The sequence below is a fragment of the Gymnoscopelus microlampas genome (genome assembly GCF_963454915.1).
Source record: "Gymnoscopelus microlampas genome assembly, chromosome: 11".
NCBI classification, from domain to species: domain Eukaryota; kingdom Metazoa; phylum Chordata; class Actinopteri; order Myctophiformes; family Myctophidae; genus Gymnoscopelus; species Gymnoscopelus microlampas.
Window position 1 is genome coordinate 43,824,597 of NC_139948.1, and position 25,847 is coordinate 43,850,443.

General features: G+C 42.1%; 1 protein-coding gene across 4 annotated transcripts in view; it reads left to right on the plus strand.

The window, feature by feature from the left end:
* Window positions 1-25,847, plus strand: part of LOC311055341 (protein NLRC3-like) — a 47,920-nt gene that overhangs the window by 14,600 nt on the left and 7,473 nt on the right. For 3 of the 4 annotated variants that reach the window (XM_084071490.1, XM_084071491.1, XM_084071492.1), the window contains 6 exons: window positions 10,830-10,949; window positions 12,318-12,339; window positions 13,208-13,273; window positions 17,825-17,873; window positions 18,104-18,346; window positions 22,845-22,880. In XM_084071490.1, coding sequence (XP_083927616.1) covers window positions 12,328-12,339; window positions 13,208-13,273; window positions 17,825-17,873; window positions 18,104-18,346; window positions 22,845-22,880 — 406 coding nt within the window. In that variant the 5' untranslated portion in view covers window positions 10,830-10,949; window positions 12,318-12,327. The remainder of the gene's footprint in view (window positions 1-10,829; window positions 10,950-12,317; window positions 12,340-13,207; window positions 13,274-17,824; window positions 17,874-18,103; window positions 18,347-22,844; window positions 22,881-25,847) is intronic. The other variant, XM_084071493.1, reaches the window with a different exon arrangement.

Here is a 25,847-nt window from a genome sequence, read left to right on the forward strand (position 1 = left end):
AGACCTAAGCCGGACTTCACATGACGTGTCAGCCTGTGTCTATGCCTAACCCTTTGTGTCTTACAGTATACCATCTGTATTTGTACTTGTGACATACTAGTGATGTCATGAGTAGTCTATGCCTATTTACTCATGCAGAAGAAATCTAAGCACAACCGGACAAAGGAACCTAACCACAAACGGACATACCATGTATGGACGAAATGGTGACAAAGGCTCATGTAGGCCATACCTTTCAGGTCTGGCAAAAACACATGTGTAGCGAACATGTATATAAGGATAAATATACCAAGGATTAGTCCATGACGTCACTGCTAAAATACCAAGGATGCATCAGTGACGTCACTATCATATTAATCTGAGTTCCCAGAAGTTTTCGCCGGCTCGGCGAGGAACTTCCGGGCCAGAGCCCTGGCATTTGTGGGCGGGATGTAATTTACGCTCTGAATCTGAGCGGACACGCCTCTTACCGGTCTGGAGCTGTGCAACTCGTCTAAAAAGTCCGACGAGAGGCAAACAGCAGGACACAACAATGGCGGCCGAAATTTCTCAAGGGGAAATTGCTTCCCGTCGATCCTATTTAGATGCAGCATCCACTGCATGTGGATCCCGCCCCCTTTTCTTCATTGGCTGTTGATTTGAATCACAACGCAGTGGCCGCGCCCCCGCCGTCCAAACTCCGAGGCAATGCCTCCCAGACTACTATCATATTGATAACAGCAGAGACGCGAGAGACAATGTACATTTTGAGGTTTCAAAGACCAATGCACATACTGCTTTGGTTGTGTATTGTTGTTCTGTTATCTCACTATTATAATTCAAGACAACGTCAGGAACACAGTCAAACTTTATCATTCACTTTAAACTCTGACAAGTGACTCTTCTTCTGTGAATGATATTCTCTATCTCCCAAAGCCCCATAGTCAACAGCGCCCCCATGATGCACATATTTACCATTACTGTTGAATGAAGTGTTCTCGAGTACGGAAGACTTTTGGCCAATGTGAATGCTGGCCAGCTGGGAGAGGCCAATCGTACTCGGGAACGGTTCGAATCAATCGGACCCAGTCTGAATCCACCCTCAGTGTCTCTCTCTGTGTGTGCCTCTGTATTGTGCCCACAGCACAATAAAAAATCACACCTGTGTGAAGGTAGCGGCGCCTTTGATACATTTTGTCATCAATAAGTGTTTATAATGTGTTTATAGCCACGTGTCACGTGAAGCTTGACCAATCACTTTGTTGACGTGTCTGACCAATCAGAACGTTGACGCAAAAGCCAGGTATAGAGCAGGATCGCGGCTAGCGCCGCTAAAAAACTTAACATGCGCCAGTGAATGTGTATGTGAAACTCTTGAGGCTTCTTATCATTCTTTTTTTGAATTGTTGCTGTTGGCCCGTATTTAACCTACCTTTGCTTTTGTTACTACTACCTGGATGCTGCTGCTACTGACTACTTCACTGTTAATGTTCATACTATTGTCATTATGTCATTTCATTTTACTACTATCACGTCTTTCTTATATTTGTATATGTTGATACAAACATTTCTCTTTTTTTCTACGTGCTACAGATTGCTACCAAATGTAATTTTACTGTTCTCTCCCAATAACACAACAATGTGTTCACACAGGAAATATGCATGCGCCCGAAGGGCACTTTATTGTTTCGGCCTGGCGAGAGAGTATGTTTTACCCCCTGTCCGTCCGTCCGTCCGTGTGTCCGTGTGTCCGTCATTCGATCTGTCTGTGTACAGCTAATCTCTGGCACCGTTGGCTTGCTCGCAGCGAAACTGTGCACACACACTCCCTGGATACCAGAGCAGAACCTCTGCCCCAAATTTTTCACAGGGGCCTGTTATAGCGCCACCAGGAGGCCGATTGGTGCAAAACACATTTCTTTTGTGTTTATGATTTTTATTCAGCATTAATAGCAGGTTACAATAGTTATAGTTGCGGATACAATAAGACTCATGCCTTTTTCTTTTTCATATGTACAAAGACAGACAGTACAGTACAATTCACTAAACATAACGTTTAACACTTAGCTGGTTCAGAGTACAGGGCTGGTTCAGTTCGACACAACATTCAATTCTCCCCATACCCTCCCTCCCTCCCTCCCTCCCTCATGGGTCTCCAGTCCCCGTTCGTTTCACCACATGAAAATGAATAGACAAAAAAAAAAAAAAAAAAAAAAAAGATCCTAAGAAAAAGAAAAACATTATGTTAAATCAGCAAAGTCCACAACATGTTATAAAGGGGAAAAGAGAAGGAAAAAAAGAAAAAAGAAAACATAACCTAAGAATACTCCTTTCCCCCTCTTTCTCTCCCTCTCCCCTCCTCCCCAGTAGAAAGCAAAGTAGACAAAGGCAGGAAGACAGTGTGACGGCGTGAAGGGCAGGTGGGGGGGGGGGGGGGGGGGGGTTTCCAGATCCAGCAAAACACATTTCTTGACAGTACTCCTACAGAATTTGTCCAAACAGCACGCAAATCGGTACACCGTATTTCTATAGTCATTAAACGAAACTTTTCTTTCAGATTTTTCATATTCCTTCCTGATTGATTAAAATTGCCTTCCAAAGTTTGCAGGAGGGGTCCGTTTTGAACAAAATGCCTCAAATCATGAACACAGCATGCAATTTCCGTAAAATTTTGCACGCACATTCCCACTACGTCAAGGAAGAAATGCTACTTGAAAATTTCATGGTGGCGCTATAACAGGCCGATTTGTGTTTTTGCCTATAACTGTACCGATCTGTGTAAAACTTTGTATGCACACTCTCTAGAGGCCAATGACCTGCAGGGCAAAAGACCTTTGCCCTGCATTTTTCACATCTGCCTTTTATAGCGCCACCAGGAGGCCGACTTATGTAAAACACATTTTTTGATTGTAAGCCTTCAGATTGTATCCAGATTTCACACAAATCGGTACACATGATCTCTATAGTCGTGTGATCAAGAAGGATCTGTTAGATGTTTCATAGTCCATCCTGATTGACTAAAATTTACATCTAAAGTTTGCAGGAGTGGCCCGTTTTGAACAAAATTCCGCAAATCATGAACGCAGCGTCCGATTGCAGTGAAACTTTGCTCGCACATTCGCACTACGTTGAGGAACAAATGCCACCATTCTAACATTGCCCTATTATAGCGCCACCTTGAGGCAATTTTTTTGCAATAGTTTTGTAACGGTCAGATACTATATATTTGACTGTTACTATTTTTTAAATCACGGGTATTGAATGATCTCTTTAAAGATACAATTGATTATGTTGAGAGCAGTGCACTTCAACAAATAAACAACAAATAAACACAGCCAGAAATAAAGCACGAAAGTTTGTGGTCAAGTTAACCCTTTTATCTAAATCAAATGACAGGAAAATAATACATGCATTGCAAAAGTAGCAGATCGTGAAGCCCGACGGTAAAGTCCGCGTCTCGCGCACGCTCGCGCGCACTCGCCTATTGTTCCAATATTGTTCCTTGTAGCGTCTCCCAAACGCTCCCCCAAAACAGCACGAAAAAAGTTAGTCCAAAAGAAATCCAAAAGCAAAAGTAATCCTCTCCAGAAGCGGAATAATCCAAAGAAACGGCAGATCTCCACGGAGAAAAGAAACGTATCCACGCTGGATACAAACACAAAATAAACGGTCTCACCAATAGAAGAATGTCCTCAGCGTTTCTTCCCTTTATCGGTGAGTATTGACAGATAATGTGGCCTTTGCTATTTTCCACTGATAGCTTCGAGGAACAGACAAATAATCAAACTAAACCAGGTCTCCCGTGGACTCCCTGACGGTTTGTCTCTGTCATTTCTTTTCCCCCCCCTGAGGGCCGGCAACTTCCGCACACTATATGGTGCGTCCGTCACAGACCCATCAATCAATGTCAATCAATCCATCACAATACATCAAAATGAAAGCATAAACATATAAACCCCCCAAAACAATAACAAAATGAAAACATAACCATCACAAACGATAGGACCTTACCCTTAAAGGATGGCGTTAATTTAAGGACTATTTTAATTCATAGGCATAAACTTTTAAATGCCATTATAAAACTAAATCCTCTTTTACACATGTGTGGCAGCGCTACATAGACCCCCCCTCCAGCCAGCGGCTTCTAGGGTGAGTGGCCATAGAACTTTTTTATGTTGACCACATTTATTGTGTCCTGTTTATCAGGTGGGTTATTCCATCCTATTCGGTAATTTACCGGCCCCAATTTTCTCAGTATTTTCGCTGGCCCTTCCCACTTCGGCGCAAGCTTAGCTGAGAACTTGTCACTGGCTTTTGAGAGAGGATGCGTCCTGACCCAGACTAGGTCACCCGGCTGGAAGTGCGCATCTTTCCTGCGGGCATTATAAAACCTAGCTTGTCTAGCCTGGTGCACACCCACTCTCCTCCTGACCTCCTCCGCCATCTTCTGCTGTCTCTCCACCAGATCATAAGCGGCTTGCTGTTCAGGAGACGGTGGTTTATTGATCAGCCTCTCCAGTGGTCCTTGGAGCTTCCTGCCCAAGGCAAGCTCAGCAGGGACTTTGCCTGTAGTCTCCTGTTGGGCGGTGTTGAGGGCAAAACGGAATTCCGGTAGCCACTGGTCCCAGGTGTTATGATGCTGGCCGACGAATGATGCAATCATGGTTTTCAGTGTCCGGTTGACACGCTCTGTAAGGTTGGTTTGTGGATGATAACTGGTGGTGAGCTTCTGGACAACACCCCAAGCCTTGCAGAGGTCCATCAGCAAGTTGGCCGTGAATTGTGGTCCTCGGTCCGAAACCAGGTACAATGGCACACCCCAGCGGGTGAAGATTTCCTCCCTGAGGATCTTGATGAGACGAGGTGTTTTGCTGTCTCTCAAGGGGAACATCTCCACCCACTTGGAGTAATAGTCCACCACCACCAGGAGGTAACAGTTACCGCTTTTGCTCCTTGGGAATGGCCCCATGAGGTCGATTCCCAGCATCACTCCGGGTGCGGTGACTTGGGTGCTCTGCAGTAACCCTGACGGTTTGGTGTTGTCTGCCTTGTACTGCTGACAGGTGGCACAGGTCTTCGTATGATCCCATACGTCTTTGCGGACATTTGCCCACCAAGCCACCTCCAGAACTCTCAACAGGGTCTTCAGCCTGCCCAGATGGCCACCCAAAGGATTGTCATGGAAGTACCGAAGGAATTCTGACACCAGAGACTTAGGAACAACCAACTGCCATTTTTCTCCCTGGTTTTTCACCGGAACTCTTCGGTACAATACCCCTTGGTGTTCAAAGAAGCCGATGCGATCCGGCGGAGATGTTGACTGACCGATGTCCCTCCTCAAGTCACATACTACCTGGTCTTTCTCCTGTGCCTGGGCCAATTCTGCCAACGTGGTCGGTAGGTCAGAGTGGCTTTTGGAGGAGATGACCAGACAGGGTGATGAGTGAATGGAGAGTGGTTCATAAGCTCTGGACAGTGCATCCGGGGCGGCGTTCAGACAACCCTTCCGATAATGAACCTTGAAGGTGAATTGCTGCAAACGGAGTGTCCACCGAGTCAGCCGAGATGTGGTCTTCGGACAGTTGAAAGCCCATGACAGTGCAGCGTGGTCGGTGAAGACATTGAACTCTGGTCCCTCCAGATAGTGCCTCCATTTTTCCACCGCCCATACCACTGCCAGGCACTCCTTCTCAGAAGTGGAATAGTTCCGTTCTGGGCCTCGGAGTCCCCTCGACGCGTAAGATATTACGTGCTCACCATCCTCGGTGATTTGAGAGAGGATGGCTCCGAGACCCACTTCGCTGGCGTCCGTATGTACCTGGAATGGCAGGGCGGCATTGGGTTGAGCCAACACCGGTGTACTCTTCAACGCCTCTTTCAGAGCGTCCAAGCTGTCCTGGCACTCCATGGTCCAGTTCCATTCCACTCCCTTCCTCTTGAGGTTGTTTAGTGGAGCTGCCATGTCCGCAAACCGGGGTATGAATTTGTGATACCATCCCGCAAGCCCCAAGAAACGCTGTACGGCTTTTAGGTCCCGAGGGACAGGGTAGTCCGACACAGCTTGGGTCTTGGATGGATCGACCTCCACGCCTCGGTTGGAGACAATGTGTCCCAGAAACTTCAGCTCCCGCTTGAAGAAGTGGCACTTTTTCATGTTGAGGCTGAGATTGGCAGCATGCAACTTCTGGAAGACAGATTCCAAGTCTCGAAGATGCTGCTCTTTGGAGCGAGAATACACAATGATGTCATCGATGTACACGAAGCATAGCTTTCCTCTCAACTCCGCCAAGACCCGCTCCATTAAACGTTGAAAGGAGGCGGCAGCGTTCCGCAGACCGAATGGCATGGCCTTAAACTGGAACAGGCCAAGAGATGTTATGAAAGCAGTCTTTGGCTTGCTCTCCTCTGCCATCGCCACCTGCCAGTAACCAGACTGCAAGTCCAAAGAGCTGAACCAGGAGGCACCTTCCAGGGATTCAAGGATGTCGTGAATGATGGGCATCGGATAAGCGTCTGGTAAGGTCTTGGCATTGACCCGCCTATAGTCCACACAAAACCTATAGGATCCATCAGGTTTGTTTACTAGGACCACAGGGGATGACCAAGCTGACTGCGACGGCTCAATGATCCCATCCACGAGCATTCTCTCCACATGGTCTTCGATGACCTTCTTCTTCAGAGGGGAGACACGATAAGCCTTGGATCGCACCGGCACTTCATCCTGCAGGAAGATGGTGTGTTTCTCCACCGATGTCTTCCCCAGTATACTGGAGGTGACGGTGGGCCAGTCTCCCATGAGCTGGTGTAGCTCCTCCGGGCTGTCCGTGTCGTAGGGTGCCACTGACTCTCTCTGGACAGTGGAAGCCCAGCAACTTCTCATCTCCCCTGGTGGTAAGGCGTAGTAGAGGCGAATGCCTGGTTGGTACATGATGGAGGGAGCCTTGTCCCACACGCTGGAGTCGGGGTTGGGTTGGCTTAAGAATGGATAATAGGTGTAACCTTTACCTGATTTCAACCCATATCTCCTCTTAGCCAGATCAAGAATGGCACCAGTTTCAGAAAGGAAGTCCAGCCCAAGGATTAATGGGAACACAAGATGGCGGTCCTGCATCACATGGGTGTCGATAGTGGTTTTCATACCGTGCCAGTCGAAGCAGACACCTTTCTTTCCCAAAGCGTGGCGAGTTGTCCCATCGGCTAGGACAAATCCTTGTCCTCCTGCCGGTAAGAAGGTTTCGTCGGGTAACATGATCCGCTTCCCCAGACTTTCCCTAATCAGCGTGTATGAACTCCCAGTGTCCACAACGGCTTCTACTGATATTCCCTTGATGGTAACCGGGACTAACAGGATCCTGGGTTCTTTCTTTTTGTAGCCCTGGTGTTGTACTACTGAAAGCTCTGCTGTTTTCTGAGACTGCTTCTTCTCCTTCTTTCCCTGTTTTTCGGTACTTGCCTTCACCCTCTGCCAGTACTCCTGGGACCCTGAGAAGTCCTTCTCCACCATGGAACCCACCTTCACCAGCTGGGTCACTGTCGTCACAGTCCCCCTCAGGCAGCCAGCCACTTTTGGGTTGAGATTACTCAGGATGCGTCTCACTATCTCGTCCTCTGGCATGTCTCGCTTCCACTTGAGACATAGTGCACGATAATCATAAGCAAAGTCCCTGAGACATTGTTCTGGTTTCTGCACCATGGCCCTCAATCTCTCCTCTACTTCAGTCATGTAGTCGGAGGGAAGGAAAGCAGACATGAAGGCACTCTTAAATGAGACCCAGTCATGAACTTGGCTTTTTTCAGCCTTCCACCAGCTGAGTGCTGGCCCCTTGAAGACAGAAGACAGTGCTCCTAAGAGTTCCGGGTTGGAGAGGGGTCTGAGCCCAAGGAAGTTCTCACACTCTTCGACAAAGGCAAGGACATCAGAAGTTTCAGTCGTGGCGCCGAATGTAGGAAACTCCAACTTCACGGGAGGTTTGGAGTACGACGGAGAGGAGAGTGAATGTGCACCAGGCAGACTATGGGATCTAGGGGGTGCTATGTAGCTGACATCTGTAGAAACCGCTACATTTCTGGTTCGGTTTGCCACAGGAGTGCTTGTTGGTCTTAAGCCATCAAGCTCCTTCTTCCATTTGTCATCCCTACGTAACATACAGTTCACTGTCTCTCTTTCTAGTCTCTGTATGCTTGCTGCAGTTCCCTCGTCCACCCTGGCTAGGGCAGTGTCAATGGATTTCCTTAGGTGGGTCTCTCTATTCAGGGCACTGTCCACAGAATCTCTGAAATCAGTTTCCAGCTTAACCACCTGTTCCTTCAGAGAATTCACCTCACCTTTAAGTTCCCCATAATCCTTCATAGCATTCACTATGTCTTTAAGCTGCCCAAAATCAGCCTGTGTAGCATACTGTATTCCCTGTCTGTCACCAGTAACATTTAATTCAGCCTCAACCCCAACACCATCACCAACCCCCTCCTCCTCCTCCTCCTCATCATCAACATCATCATCATCATCATCCTCATTATCATCGTTATTTCCAACAAGTGCTTTAACGTCTTGACCGTCATTTTCTAAGTACAAATCACTCAATAAAGAGGATATTTCATCAGTAGGATTTCTCCTTGTGACGAAAGGTCCTGCGGTGAAATCGGGGTCACCAAATACAGGCATATTTTCATTCACTGGAGTAGATGGAGTATCAATAACCTCGGCTGTATCTACTGGGTGTTCTGCCATATTGTTCAATGTTCAATACAAAACAAACAAAACAAAATCAATTTAAATCAGTCCCCGTACGGGCCACCATATGTAACGGTCAGATACTATATATTTGACTGTTACTATTTTTTAAATCACGGGTATTGAATGATCTCTTTAAAGATACAATTGATTATGTTGAGAGCAGTGCACTTCAACAAATAAACAACAAATAAACACAGCCAGAAATAAAGCACGAAAGTTTGTGGTCAAGTTAACCCTTTTATCTAAATCAAATGACAGGAAAATAATACATGCATTGCAAAAGTAGCAGATCGTGAAGCCCGACGGTAAAGTCCGCGTCTCGCGCACGCTCGCGCGCACTCGCCTATTGTTCCAATATTGTTCCTTGTAGCGTCTCCCAAACGCTCCCCCAAAACAGCACGAAAAAAGTTAGTCCAAAAGAAATCCAAAAGCAAAAGTAATCCTCTCCAGAAGCGGAATAATCCAAAGAAACGGCAGATCTCCACGGAGAAAAGAAACGTATCCACGCTGGATACAAACACAAAATAAACGGTCTCACCAATAGAAGAATGTCCTCAGCGTTTCTTCCCTTTATCGGTGAGTATTGACAGATAATGTGGCCTTTGCTATTTTCCACTGATAGCTTCGAGGAACAGACAAATAATCAAACTAAACCAGGTCTCCCGTGGACTCCCTGACGGTTTGTCTCTGTCATTTCTTTTCCCCCCCCTGAGGGCCGGCAACTTCCGCACACTATATGGTGCGTCCGTCACAGACCCATCAATCAATGTCAATCAATCCATCACAATACATCAAAATGAAAGCATAAACATATAAACCCCCCAAAACAATAACAAAATGAAAACATAACCATCACAAACGATAGGACCTTACCCTTAAAGGATGGCGTTAATTTAAGGACTATTTTAATTCATAGGCATAAACTTTTAAATGCCATTATAAAACTAAATCCTCTTTTACACATGTGTGGCAGCGCTACAGTTTTCTTTTTTATATTACTCCTACAAATTGTGTCCCAACATCATGCAAATCAGTACCCATTATCTCTATAGTCAAGTGGTCAAGATGGTTCCGTCCAATTTTTCATATTACATCCTGATTGCTGAATTCCGAACATTGCTGCCACACAATAACCTACCTGACCTGGCGGAGACCTGTGCTCCGAGGAACACTTTTTCTAGTTCTAGTTATTATTATCATCATTAGTTGATGCTGATGCTAAAGATGTCTTGCACCACTTTTTTTTGTAAATAAGAAAATTCATCATATATTTGTGCCCTTTAGCTGTTGTTGTTGTATTTGCCACAGTAAATGTTCACATAAGCGGAATTTGTCCTGTGCATTTACTCATCCTAACTATAAGGAGCAGCCGTTCAAGTTTGGGATGCTATTAATTCAGTGCCCTAAAAGGCCATGAAGTTCACCTTATCATACCTAAGCCAGCTGACAAAGATCAGATGGGTGCGCCACATGCATTTACAGGGAATGTTCATTTTAATAATCAATCAATTAATTTGGTTTTGGCTTGAATCAATGGAACTAGCACAGTATGTTAATTTTCCTAAAAGAAATATCAAGGTTATACAGAAAATAATAAAATACTTATATTTTTAATATATTTGATATTTTTCATTATTCCATTCCGACTGGAATGGATATCTGTGCTCCAAGCAGTGCACTTTCTAATTAATGTTAAAATAGATTGCTGATTCGTACCTATCTAATAACAATATTGAGCGAGACACTTAACCCGTAACTGCTCCTCTTGTGCTGTTAAAATAGTTGACCACTGCTCCTAATAGTTAGGATGGGTAAATGTTAAAATAGTTGACCACTGCTCCTAAAAGTCAGGATGGGTAATGTTAAAATAGTTGACCACTGATCTTAATAGTTAGTATGGCTGAATACAGATGTTCCAGGTATGTGCAAATACCCCCAAAACAACAATTTACAATTTAGGCATTTAACAGACGCTCTTAATCCAGAGCCACAAAGACGGGGTTATACATCAAATGCATAGCAATAGTAATCTAAGATCAAAGGTAAACAAAGAACCAATGACAATGATTGAGATTGTCAGCATTTTACACCAACTGATACAGAGGTTTGTCAACAGGTGAACTTATTGATGCCCTGATTGGCTGGCTGTTCTCATAAGTCATCTCCAGACCCGCCCACAGTGTTCCCACCTGTCACATGTGTCACATGTGCTTTCTGCTCATGAATCTGTATGCAGGTATGTGATGTCTCACACCTACGTACTGTACGCTATGGTGCCGTCACCCTCGGTTAAAGAGTGTGCCATGCCAGTGTTTCTCAACCTGCAGGTCTGGATTTTTTTTCTTTTTCTAATAATATAAGAACAAAGGCAAACATTTTGAAAATAGCTGATTGCAAGGCATTATGAACTTTTAGATTGTCTATTTTGACATTTTTCATCTGAACCGAGTCAAACCAAATGTATATGCCTCAACTCTTACAATTACAGTTTAGGCATTTAGCAGACGCTCTTAATCAATTTCAAGTGCTTGTCATGGTTGAGGGGTCCCGAGTTCAAATATGATTATTTTGGGGAGTCGCGGCCTGCAAACGGTTGAGAACCACTGTGCTATGCTACTGTAATACAATACAGTAGAGTAGTTTAGTAGTATGTATTGTATTACTTTGTGTTTGTGGGTTCATTCAATGAAGACAAGTTATTGAAAGAGTAGAGGTTCTTTACTGGTTGAATCTTGGTAGTAGTTTTACAGGAGAGGCACAACAACAACAACGTTCACTGGCGGGCTTTCAGACATGAATGAATGATCTCCTTGCGCATGCTCTGTGTGTCCTAGCTAGGCATTACTAGTCAACGGATGTACTGATCAACACAGGCAAAAGTAATCGAGTAGGCAAATAGGATTTGCTCATATCATTACATGTATAATCACAATTGACTGTATGAAATACTGAACTGAATTATAAGATAACGGCTAGAACTGTAGATTACAATGTATTGCACTGTATAACAAAACTCTATGAAAGTATGATCAATCCTCAAGGTCAAAACGAGGCTCCAGTCTTGCATGGGTTTTAATAGAAACATAAGTTATACTGTGTAGTTGTGCTTAATATAAATATATAGAAACGTAAGTTATACTATGGAGTTGTGTTTAATAGAAACATAAGTTACTATGGAGCTGTGTATCCCAGTAGTGTGAGCCCTGTAGAATTTAGTCTGCAGCTGAAGCTCTTCTCTTTAATAATAGGCTACTTCAAATGACTTAAGGGTTTTATTAGTACAGGATGATGTGATTGTTGTTGGTGAGAGAAACAGACATAATTCACATACCAACATGGGTTTGTTTTCATTCGGGGTGTGTGAATACCTGTCACTGTACAGTATAGTCTGGCAAAGCTTTAAGTCTGTGTTTGTTTCTACAAACAGTAGTCTTTTAAAATGTGGATATGATATTTGATTAATTGTATGTTTACGTGATGAGTAGGTGACGGGTATGTCATTGTCTACAAATAACTGCACAACACATTTGCACAGATGGAATGAGTGAACATTCACAATTGTATAAAAAACATTTGCATACTGATTTCTTTTCTTTGTTTTCAGTGATGGCCAGATGAAACACCAGGTAACAATAGATAAACCTTCATTAAGTGAAAAACACCGTCACCTCCCCAGTAACACTGTTTTATCTTTCCCTAAATGAGTCTTTGTTGTTTGATGTGGTTAATGTGCACCATGTAGTGGACTCATTGTACAACTACACCACCTGATCTCTGATTTCTCTGCTGTAGAGTTTTAAACTGATTCATCATCTCAGAGCTGGACTCGCCACTTAGCTACTGTAGCTTTGACTCCATTGTATTTTATCCACTGTTAATACAGGCTGGATGTAGAAAATAAAGCACTTGTTACCAGATGACAAGTGAGTTTGAAGTCTTTAAAGTTCTTTGTTAATCTGTTCTCTGGCCTTCATGACAGCAGTGGATATAATACGGTATTCTATCCTGAAAGACCACACTTTTTGGTCCTGAAAGTCAATGCCTGTCCAGATTACAATGCCATTTTGACAAGAATTACAAATAATGATATTTGATTGTTTTGAAAAGTGCAATACTATGCATTAGTCATGTAAAACTGTGAAACTCTCTCCCTACAGTCCCACAATCCATGTGGGACTATAGTTCAGCAGTGCCACCTTGTTGTCAAAACCACTTATGCCCTATATTATACTTTAAACACTCACTCACACACACACACACACACACACACACACACACACACACACACACACACACACACACACACACACACACACACACACACACACACGCACGCACGCACGCTCAAGCGCGCTCGCTCGCACGCACACACACACACACACACACACACACACACACACACACACACACACACACACACACACACACACACACACACACACACACACACACACACAGTTTCTTCAATAATGAAATCAACACCTCTTTCAACAGCAGTGTAAAGAGATGGAGTCCAGAGTGGATGATGATTGTGGAGAAACAAAAGGTTCCTCAGAGCAGGTAAACAGCTTCAACCTTTGTCCTCAGACAGCTTTCAGATGACCACACACATCATGACTGTAGTAGGTTTACTGTCTGTATTTTCTATAAGTATATACAGTAACATACCTTAAAACTCCGCAATTTAACCCAATGTGCAATGTTTGACTGATCTGCTCGCTTTACAACATTTGATATTGCAATCTACCAAATGTATTATTATTATTTATTTGTCAAAAATATTGCACATTATATCAAGTACAAGCTCATGTTAAGTCCATTACAGTTTACACACTAAAGGTCCTTACACACCGGGGCGATTTTTTTCATGCAAATAATACGTTTTTTTTTAAACCTTACAAAGTCAATGCAAGCTTCCACACCAGTTTCGCGGAGCGAAAAAAGCGTCTTTTAATTTTTCGGAACGAGTCCGAATTTTGCGTATATTCGCATATTCGCCGGTATGTAAGGACCTTAAGTGTTGTTCTTCAAAAAGAGCTAAGGAACAGGTCAAACTTTATACATTTTGTTTTCACATTGGCCCTCGATATATTGGCTTCGCATTAACTATAGCTACTTAAACTGTTGAATATTCATAAATATCTCTGTATTAAAAACTGAAAAGCAACATCAAAAGCTCATTGTTGCTGCTGCTTAAAGGACAACTTTGTTTTTTTACAACCAAGGTTTATGTTTTAGCTTGTAATTAAAGTAAATAAAAGATGAGTGTTACATTTTTTTAATTTACTGCTTTCAATAGTTTTAGCAATTTTCCCGATATTTTTTTTACAGTGGGCGGGGGCATTCTGTCCGGTGGCTAAATATGTATTTTTTTTACACAATAACCCGGCGTTTTCTTAATTATTATTTACAGTAGCTCTTCTAGCCCCCAATAACTCACATCTGGCCATCAAAGACCACAGGACCATGTTTTATTGTGTAAAAAAGGCATATTTAACCACTGGACAGAATGCCCCCGCCCACTGTAAAAAATATAGCGAAAATTGCTAAAACTATAGAAAGCAGTAAATGAAAAAAAAATAGCACTCATCTTTTATTTACTTTAATTACAAGCTAAAATATAAACCATGGTTGTAAAAAAACCAAAGTTGTCCTTTAAAGGGACACCAGCGGACCGGTAGGTAGCGATTCCGGTAGGAGACACAACGAGTCGTTGTGTCTCCTATCGGAACTGCTGCCGGTCATCAAATTATTGTCTTAGGAATGAGACAAAAAACAAACAAAAAAAATCCATCAATTCAAGTCCATTCCATTGAAGCAAAGTTTTTTTTGGGTGAAGTGTCCCTTTAAACTTGGTACTCCATTAGAGGAGGGTGCTTTATAGGCGGCTTTCCATGACAGCTTAAGCACGACACTGTCCCGCACAGTCCAGAACCGCACCGCACCGCTTCAAAATGTCTTGCGTTTCCATTGCAAAAAAGTCCCCCCTCGCAGAATCCCCCACCCCCCTATGCCACCCTCAGGCTACAGAGTTAGCCTAAATGCTAGCGTGCTTCCTCAGAGCTAGTTTGGCTATTAAGTTATTATTTGGCCATGTTCACCCTGACTTTAATCTTCGCTATTGTTGGGAAGACCTTGTTAAACATTATTAGCGTTCATCAACGCACATTCAATGTTGCCAGGTTTAGCAAAAAAACAAGCAATCAGGTCTATGAAAACAATCCCAAAAGAAGCGACTATCTACTTCTATTTGAAAATAGCAGATCTACAAACTCACAATGCGTAGCGATGCGACGCATTGTGAGTTTGTGCATCTGCTATTTAAGAAATATATATGTACATAATGTTGGACAATTACATATTAACCCTGTAAGACCCGGATTCTTTTCAAGTTGTGATGATTCCTGGCTCTGTGGGGGGTATTTACGTAATGCAAATATCCTGGCCAATGGCATTGTAAGACTAAACAATAGGGCATCGCAGTTATGCGGCCACTTCCTGGTGCCACTGCAAAATACTCAATGCATTTTTCCCATTGACATTTCCATAAATATTTATATCAATTAATCTAAGCCTAGAATCAAGCCATCCAGGGTCCTGGTGAATCATGACCATAAAACGTTTATTTCTGTGATTTTATTTTATTTTATATTTAATTATATGATATACTATATTTAATAAATACCCTTTGTTTTGCCTTTTTCAAAAAAGTTTTTTCACAGAATCAAACGTTTTATGGTCATGATTCACCAGGACCCTAGATGGCTTGATTCTAGGCTTAGATTAATTGATATAAATATTTTTTGAAATGTCAATGGGAGAAATGCATTGAGTATTTTGCAGTGGCACCAGGAAGTGGGCGGGAACTGCGATGCCCTATAGGACCCAATGAGGATTTAGAGGTGAAAAAATTAAAAAATAACAGAAAAACAAATTATTTAAACTCCTTTCTTTATAAAATATAATTGTTGCTAAAAAGCATCGCTGGGTCTTAGAGGGTTAATTTGTGGGTCCTTCACATGAAAATGTTTAAGAACCACAGCTTTCAACGACATATGGAAACAAGCCCTAAATAATCAACTACACTTTAGAAACAAGCAGTTGTGGAAAAAGTACTGCAATGTAGAAGTACTCTACAAGTGAAAGTCTGGAATTACTTGAGTAAAAGTACAAAAACTATTGGTATCAAAATGTACTTAAGGTACCAAAAGTAAAAGTACTAAAATGTTTGAAAATAGCAGATCTACAATGATGCGATGCGATGCGTTGTGAGCTTGTAGATCGGCTAGTTTCAAATAGCCTAGGGATAGGGCTTAAGTGGTTAATGTTTTATAATGTAATCATTTATATCTGAAAAGTAACTAGTAACTAGTAACTAATACGTTTTCAGATAATTGTAGTGGAGTAAAAGTACTACCAATATTTACAAGCAACTTTACAATAAAAAGAAAATAAGCCCAATGTCGCTTATAATAAGTGGACATGGCAACACTGCTACCGTAGTGTTTAGATTTTACAGCGACCTGTGTGGACAGACACAGCTGTGAGCCGACCAAACAGTAGCAGCAGTGTTATAGGTCACAGATTTAGCCCCGCTTAGCCCAGCTCAGACCCATAGATATATATAAAGGCTAGATGGCTCAAGGGGGCGGCGCAAGCGTAGCTCAACCGCGGCCATCTTGCGACGGTCACTCATAACATTATGTCTATGGTGCATATACTTTGAAATAACCATAGCGTGCTCAATTTTCATCCGATTTCCAAACGGTTTGGTGTTTTGTAAACACCAAAGATGTAGTTATGATACTGCATACTTATAATTATAATCATGTTTTTTTTTTAATACAATAATATCATAACTACATCATTGGTGTTTACAAAACACCAAACCGTTTGAAAATCGGATGAAAATTGAGCACGCTATGGTTATTTCAAAGTATATGCACCATAGACATAATGTTATGAATGACCGTCCCAAGATGGCCGCCATGTGGCGACGTCGTACTCCATTGGCCAGCAGCGCGGGTGAGTCATCTAGCCTTTATATATATCTATGCTCAGACCTACCCAGGACTGGGTACTTTTTAGGCACCAGTGTAGTACCACTTACACACCACTCTTCCCACTTCATTGTAGTGGAAACCGAGGCAAGTGGGCGGTGTGGTGTGGGGTAGGGTGAGGCCATGCATATGGAAAGCCGCCTTAGTGACCCACATTCCCACCTCAATGCTCTCTAGTCCAGTTGTGTCTGCAGCCTCTGCATCGCCCTGTGGTGACATGTATTTAATTATTTATTCTGGATGTGCACAGTGCATGTTGTGTGTCTCTATTAATAGCAGGGACGTGCTGGCCACTTGGACATTTGGGAACATTCCAGAACGGCCGGTGGTCCATCCAAAAAAAAAAAAAACATTTTTTTATATTATTGAAAAAATGTTTTGCTCCTGTTTTAGGATTATTACGGTAATTTCCGGGTCGCGTGGCCCAATTATTAATTACGTTACTGTTGTGCTGGGACGTTTTTCAGCAGTGTTGTAATTTACATAGGGTTGCTGGGTTAAAACCAGCCGGTTTTGGTCCCAGCACGCCCCTGCTCTAAAAACCAACCGGTTTTGGTCCCAGCACGCCCCTGCTCTATAGGCTCACACACCATTTACCCTGATGTATAAATTGATGGGCTTAAGGACCAATTATTCTAGATTATTCTATATAAAATATAACATCAAAACATACAAAACCATACAAGACATAATGTTGTTTAAAGCTGCACTATGTGAATACAGTATAACTTATGTGAATACACTATAACTTATAAAATTGGGGTGGTTGTATTTTGTCTTCCTGCTCTTCTATTGAGACATTTAGATCGTGTCAAAGGTCATGTGTCACCTCACCTAGACACAGGATCTGACAAAAAGGTTGACCTGAAGGTCAAGATTCAATGTATTCCCTGAGCAAGCAGGCAGGCTTTATTAGCTCAATGGTAAAACACTGTGCATTTGCGCAGGAAACCAGGTTAAAATCCAGGGTAGAATAGAAAAGTTACATAGTGCTGCTTTTAATAGCACTTCAGGCATGATATTATTGACACAACATGATTGTGTACAACAGGAGGCTGTTGACAGCTTGACTTCAGAAAAAAAGGATGCAGAAAAAAAAGGTGAGCTTTTTCTGTTCATGGTACAATTCAATGCTTGAGGTAAACAATGGCTTGTCAAACCTTGTGTTTGCTAGTGTGTACATCAATATCTTATTCCAAAAATATAAATACCAGTTGTTACAGTACTATGCATGTGGGGATGTAGCAATGCAGATAGCTTTATGTTTGATTGATATGACATAATTGCCTGTGATGCATTTAACGCAACTGTCTATTTCTCTTTCAAACAGCACATTTTGTGATCCAGAACAGGGCAGACTTGATTCAAAAGGTTTCCATGGTCATGCCTATAGTAGACAGACTAGGGAAAATGGTCCCTCCTGAGCTCTATGCCAGGATTAAAGCTGAGAAGACAAGCATGGACCAAATGAGGGAACTGTACACAGCCAGGCTAGATCCAGGGGGAACTGATACCAGAGCAGCATTTTACAGTGCCCTTGAGCAACATGAGCCCCACCTGTTGGAGAGCCTTGGTAAGAACATATGTAACTAAATGACTTTACCCCCCACCCTCCTTTTTATTATTCAGCAGTCCTATTGGACACGTTTCAGCCAAAATGGCCTTCAGCTACTATCAGCTACATTACTAGACACACGTGGTAACAAGGAGCAATTTTGATGCAGTCAGTCAACATCAGTTTCAACAATATATCATCAACATTTCTGAACAACATCAATTATACATTATATATATGTTTTCATTTGAAAACAATGCAATACAATGTACTGTCAAGACAGGAGAAAAAACTCACTGAAATCAATTCCTCATTTAAGGGAAACTCTACCAATTTTTCACCCAAATCCTATTTTAAAGTCGAGGACATAATAAACATGATTTTGGAGTGTGTTTTGTGTTTTTTCTGTGTTTTGGTATTTTGAACATGATTTCCTCAACTATGACATCACAGTACAGAATGCAGTTCTTCCTGGTCTACAACAAGGCTATAATGAAGAAGGTACAGTAAGCCTACGGGCCGGGCAGACGCCGTTGGCGTGCATGGGAGCCAAAACTGGAATCGGACATTTGGTGACAAACATTGAAGTCTATGGCAGCCGGCTGGACCAGCTTGTGAACAAACACTATTTCTGAACGATTGCGTGCTTTGTCAGTTAATCCGTTCAGGAATATAAAAGAAAATATATCATATGTTGTTTTCCAATCAATTCTTTTCGATGTGCACACTGTATAATTGTGTTGAGGTATCTGAGGCCTGTATTGTTTCTGGCAGTGTTGCCAGATTTTGTGAGAGAAATAAGCAACCAGGTCTAGGAAAACAAGCCCAAAAGAAGAAACTAGGGCGCTAGGCCATTATGAGCACTTTAAACCTATATACTGTAAACATTGAAAAGAGACGATCTACTGTACAAGCTCACAACGCGTCACTACGCGACACGTGAGCTTGTAGATATGCTATTTTTTTTTAACATTCCAACGGAACACAAATCTGGTACGGGGGGCTCCCTGGCACAAGACATTTTCCGATGGGGGTTAGGGACGAATACATATTCATTTGGGGGTTCAGAGAACCACTAGTTCACAATTAAAAAATTGTGAAGCAAGCCCAAGTAAGCAACTACACTTTAGAAACAAGCCCAAAAAAAGGCGGACATGGCAACACTGTTTTCTGGCTCTGCAGATTTGGTTGTCAGGCGGTCAATGATGGACAGTCTCGCGATACTTTGGCACGTTCAGAAACTTACTTTGTGCTCTTTAGATAGTTCAATAAATGTATACAGTGTACACATCTAAAAGCGACACAGCAGAAAACAATGTGTGATATGTCTTTTATTTTCATGGGCCGAGTATTTCACAAAAGTCGGCGTCGTTCATAAATAGTGTTTGTTCTAAGCTGGTCCACCATGGCTCTCATAGACTCCAATGTATTCCATGGCTGCAGTCTCCCGGCCGACGAAAATGACGTAGATTGCCATACCTTCTTTTATATACCTTGGCCTAGCAGCACCTTCACAGTGAACGGCACCATGACACTCCCACAATAACTTATGACGATATGTAAACACCATCTAACATCATTGATACTTGCACACACAATACAAATGACTATTTACCTAATACAGGTTAAAACAAATTCATAATGAACTAGATACATTCAAAACAAAAGCCAAACTAACAAAAAACCCTTCCGTCACACCCTCTACCTTCCCTGACAACTTGGAGCCTATTCTGGGGGGAACATTCTGTAATTGATATTGACATTTTAGAATGCCAACCTGTTCTAAAATCATTTCTGTACTATCTAACTATCTGTATTTGAACCAAGGGGGTTTAAACTCACTGCAGGGTCTTTTCACAGCTCCTGTTGCTGTCATTAAGCAACAACTGTTCCACTGTCTATTTACACACTATTCTCTTTCTTGCTGGTTCAGCAATACCATTGATCTATAAGTGTAACATGTCTCTACATAGAATATTACCATTCAAAGACAGCATCTCTGGTAAAGTGGACACTAGAACCACGCGAACCAAGTTCACCATGCGTTGCGTAGAGAGCTTGTAGATTGGCTATTTTTAGCGGCGCTGGCGCCGCTCTATACATAGTATAGAGCGGTCCTGCTCTATACCTGGCTTTTCCGTCAACGTTCTGATTGGTCAGGTCTGTCAACGTTCTGATTGGTCAGGCCCGCCAAGGTTCTGATTGGTCAGGTCCGTCAACGTTCTGATTGGTCAGGCCCGTCGAGGTTCTGATTGGTCAGGTCCGTCAACGTTCTGATTGGTCAGGCCCGTCGAGGTTCTGATTGGTCAGGTCCGTCAACGTTCTGATTGGTCAGGCCCGTCAAGGTTCTGATTGGTCAGGCCCGTCAAGGTTCTGATTGGTCAGGCCCGTCAAGGTTCTGATTTGTCAGGCAAGGGGACTATTCATGACATCACTATGATGTCATGAATATAGAATTTGATGTCTATATAAACAATGACTAAATAAACAATGAGTAATATCTAGAAATATTTAGTAATTTCATTTTATTATTCATTTGGCTAAAGTCTCCTTCTAGGTAAGTTTTTAGCGGCGCTAGCCGCTCTATACCTTTAGGTATAGAGCGGATCCTGCTCTATACCTGACTTTGTCCGTGTTCACCGTCAACGCTCTGATTGGTCAGACCCGTCAACGTTCTGATTGGTCAGACCCGTCGACGCTCTGATTGGTCAGACCCGTCAACGTTCTGATTGGTCAGACTCGTCAACGTTCTGATTGGTCAGACACGTCAACGTTTTGATTGGTCAGACACGTCAACAAAGTGATTGGTCAAGCTTCACGTGACACATGGCTATAAACACATTATAAACACATATCGATGACATAATGTATCAAAGGCGCCGCTACCTTCACACAGGGTGTGATTTTTGATGAAGAGATTTGGTGTTGGCAGAAAAAAGCGTCCAAGAAAACGTTGGTCCATTTTTACTGAGAATAGAGGGTTTAAGACAAGTGCATGTGAATGACATCAATAATTATGAATGGCAGATTCATATGGTAGAAGGGTGCAATTTATGACAATAAAGCATTGAGGTGTTTTGTTTTTTGTAGCCCACATTTGTATGTGAAACTCAATAATTAGTGCAAACTTCTTCTTTATTTGGGATAATAATTTTTCATTTTGCTATTCTATATTATGCTCACATAAGATATTCAGATGGGTAAACTGTGCAAAGTATTCAGGCCATTCATCAACAATAACAATGTTTGCATTGAAATACATGTGTCTGGCCGTTTGTTTGGGATCGTCTGCCTTGTATTCACCCTGCATATGGAGTGCTGCTGGATCACTGAAAGAAAACTACAAGTGAAAACCCACCCAGTGACACATGACGCATCTGTCCCATTTGGTTGGTGCCTAGCACTGCCGGGTCATAGTTCATAGTTGAACCCGCATATGTGTGACCGGACCTTTAACAAGGTGGTTGACTGGAGGGGAAGGTCTGACTGGAACTACAGGAAACATGGGCTGTAGTCCAGAAAGAACTGACATTCTGTACTATGATGTCATATTCGAGGAAATCATGTTCAAAATATCAAAACACAGAAAAAACACAAAACACACTCCAACATCATGTTACAGTATTATGTCCTCAACTTAATTAAAATAGGATCTGGGTGCAAGATTGTTGCCCTTATTTGGAGCTTCTGTTCTCAAAGAAATGAATAGAAATCTCCTCATTTTGAAGTAATGTCACTTTAATGGTCCAGACAAATTTACCTTATTTTCATCTCCACAAGCCAACATAGTGGCGGAAAGTAAGTATTGAAAGCATCAAACTACCCCCAGTAAATTATTTCCAATGATGCTATTTACATGACATTTCTACCAGACATTGGTATTAACGCAAAAACACATTCTTGAGTTAACATTCTTCCTTTGCTACATGGGAGTGTGTGTGCAAAGTTTAATTAACGAATTTATTGCGTTCAAATACAAAAGATACTAAGATAAAGGGACATAGTATATCTGTCGCTGTGTTACTGTTGAAGTGTTGATCAACATGTTCATTGATGTCAGCTATGAGTGAGAAAAATATGAAGGGAAATATAAAGCCTGATATGCAACTGACTGATGGAAATAATTAGTTTTGCGAACGTGCTTGTTGCCTGGGATTCATCATGAGATACACCTGTGAGCCGCATCAAGAAGAAGAAGCGTCATTAAAAACATACAAAATGTATTTCAATTAGCATTTTCAATAATTGTATCCCTGTGTCATTCAACATCATTATTATTATTTATGGTTAGTATTGTGATTTCTTCATAGGTGTTAATTAGCATCATTTAGAAATATATTTACTGGGGAAAAGGTTGACACATTAAATACTTATTTTCCCAATTGTATATTGGTTACCAGGAACTTGTGATAGTTCTACTGGCAAGATATGAATGTCTTCCTCCCTAGATAATGACAAGAATCCTATTCAATGAATGTTATGTATAACTCACTTCATTACTCCTCTTCTTATGCAGGAGCTGTACTTCCATCAGAAACCTCAGCTAACAGTGGTGAGTTATGAAAAATTTGATTTAACTGCCAACCTTCTAGAGAGCAGTATGAAAGTCACAGCTTTAACATGATGGAGAGAAGTAAGAAAGTCTTTATTAACAGCTTTAACATGATGGAGAGAAGTAAGAAAGTCTTTATTAACAGCGTTAACATGATGGAGAGGATTAACCACATGAACCCTATTCTGGGCATATCATAGGCAAACATTCAGCAAAACTACTTGTACAAGCTCACACTATGTTGCGCCTTGTAAGCTTGTTCATTGGATATTTTCAGCAAAGATGATTTAGAAGGAAAGGGGAGGGGAACAAGTGTAGACCCCCTGAGGGACTCTGGTCATCTAGGGTCTAAATGGAAGCATTCCTGACTGAACTGAAAATAGTCTGGAACTTCCACCAACACTTTGTCTTAAAAGGCCAAAGACAAAACCTCTTAAGTTTCAAACCATTTTGATGAAAAAAAGCGATGGATGCAGACTTGATCAAAGTCTGGCAGTACAGACCTTTGAAAATACCCCCAAAGGAACATTTTTACCATTACGATCTAATTCCCTCAATCTCACTTAAATTGTATTTATTTATTTATTCGTTCATTCATTTATTTTATTGTGAGGTTGTATATCGGCCTTTGGAGTCTTTGAACAATGTGGTTAAATTCATCACGTACGTGCAATGTAATTGTGGGCTATAAGTTATATTGAGTTTACACAAGTTTTAACACAAAAATGTGATTTAATAGGTTATATTAATTTCATAGAAGTTTTAACACAAAACTGGATATTGTAGAAACTACACACATACATATACTGTATATGCTTATTTCCAAGTGTGACAGGAACTGCGTTATCAGGCAACAGGTAGTGTTATGTGGCCCTATATTACACCTGACACAAAGAGTCACTGCTAGTTTACATCCGACCCATTTCCACGCCCAGTACCAAATGTACTTGCACCCATATGTGCACCATGGGAGAAAGTGAGAAGAGTCAGAAAGTGGTTGCACCTTAGATCAGCTCTGACCTCATCTAAAGCCCGGTGCATTACACCAGTGTAGCTTTTCCCTGCTATTTAAAGAGCGCATTAGATAGAACATTGACCTATTTTGGCGCACACTTTCAAAATCCATCCAAATTCAACACATCACTCACATTACATGTGGTAGATTAGAGATACAAGCCCCTCCCGAATCTCCTCAGTCACTCACAGTCATGTGCGGGCGGTGCATAGAAGCCCCGTACGGCCAGGGCTTATAAGTAAAACCAAGGGCGTCAATCTGTCTTGAGGCTGGGGGGGGTCCCCACGGTCCTCATGCACGCACGCGCAGCGCGCGTGCGTGCATGAGGACCTCCCGTGCGCGCACGATTTTTTTGGCACGGTTCTGGGCGGATTGGGTTCGTTTTTTTCTCCAGTTTTTGGTTTCTTTATTTTGGTTTTAGGGTTAAGATTAGGGTTAGGTTAGGGCTATGTTTTTTTTTTTTTTTTTCATATCTCTGATTTTCGGGACATTGCTCTGCGTGTGCGGGACAGAGGGTCCAATTTTGGGACTATAAATTCTATTTTACCCACCACTGGCTGTTTCAAATAATGAGCAGAGCAGAGGAATTGAGCATCAACCATCTACGATTATCAATAGCTAGCTACTGTAAATATAACGAATAGAAGGTTTGGCACAGAGACGTGTGAGTTTTGTTCAGAACATGAAGTTTGCTTTATATTAACTTAGTAAACTTACTCATCACTGATGCAGCCGCACTTGGAGTTGGTTTGTTTCAGAGGATAGACAGACACTAATAATAAATATAATGCACCTGAGAAACTTTGGTCAACTTCATTATGTACTTGCATAATACATGGTCTTTTGGACGCAAAAAAATACCTACTGTACTTGGATCTGATGGATAGGGTTCTGTGCAGACTGCAGTCCATTTGGAAACACTTGGTTGGACCCTACCTGATCGTAGTGTCACTCCATTCAGTCCATTCTCCTAACATTATCCGAACGGCAGCGGCTAAATCCTTTGATCTCTGATGACCGTAACATTCTCCATATCCTTCTCTTCAATACCTTTGGTTTTGGTCAAACCCCCCAACTTGGAAGCACCAGGAGGTTGTTTGTTTATAATTATACACTACGAATCCTTGGATTTGATGATAAACTCCCGTGGTCGTTAGTTTGAGTCGGCGGGGGTCTATCTCTGTTTCTTTTTCCTCGGTATCTTTCACCGTTTTAAAATAGGCTACTACTTGCTAAATTAGTGTTTATTAGTGCATGTCATGATTTCAAAAGCGGGTACGGATTCTACTAACATAAATTAAAAAAGTATTTTTTAATTATCCTAAATTACTTGGGGGGGTCCAATCTGAAGCTAGGGGGGGACAAAACCCCCCCGTCCCCCCCGACGCGCCTGAGTAAAACAAGCACTTCCCTTACCTTGTTCTGCTATGCACCAAATAACCCACCTATGACAAAACGTCCCACCACCTGCAATGTTTGATTGTTATATTGTATGTAAAAAATAATTAGCCATTTCTTGTCAGTGTATTTATTTTTTCAATAAAACATTTCATTGGACCAATTTTTAGGTCAGGGTAAATGGTGTGTGAGCCTACTGTCACGGTACCGGGAAACTGGTGAACCCAAATCCAGAGACTAAACACAGAGTCAGGCTAAAAGATCTTTATTCAAACCAAGGTGGAAGTAGGCGTGGAAGTGAGCAGGCAGGCAGGCAGGCAGGGCAGAGGCCTGGTAGGCAGGCAGGCAGTGGAACAGGTGAGCTGGGTTCTGAAGCACAGGAGAAGAGTTTGAGTTGCAGGTAACACAACAGTAGGAATAGATAACACAACTACAAATACAGACTAGTAACTTCACTAGCAAATACAATTACCAAGAGTCATGCTACTACCATGGGAGGTTGTGCAATGATCTGGTGATGAGTGGAGAGAAGACCAGGGTTCAAATACTGTGAG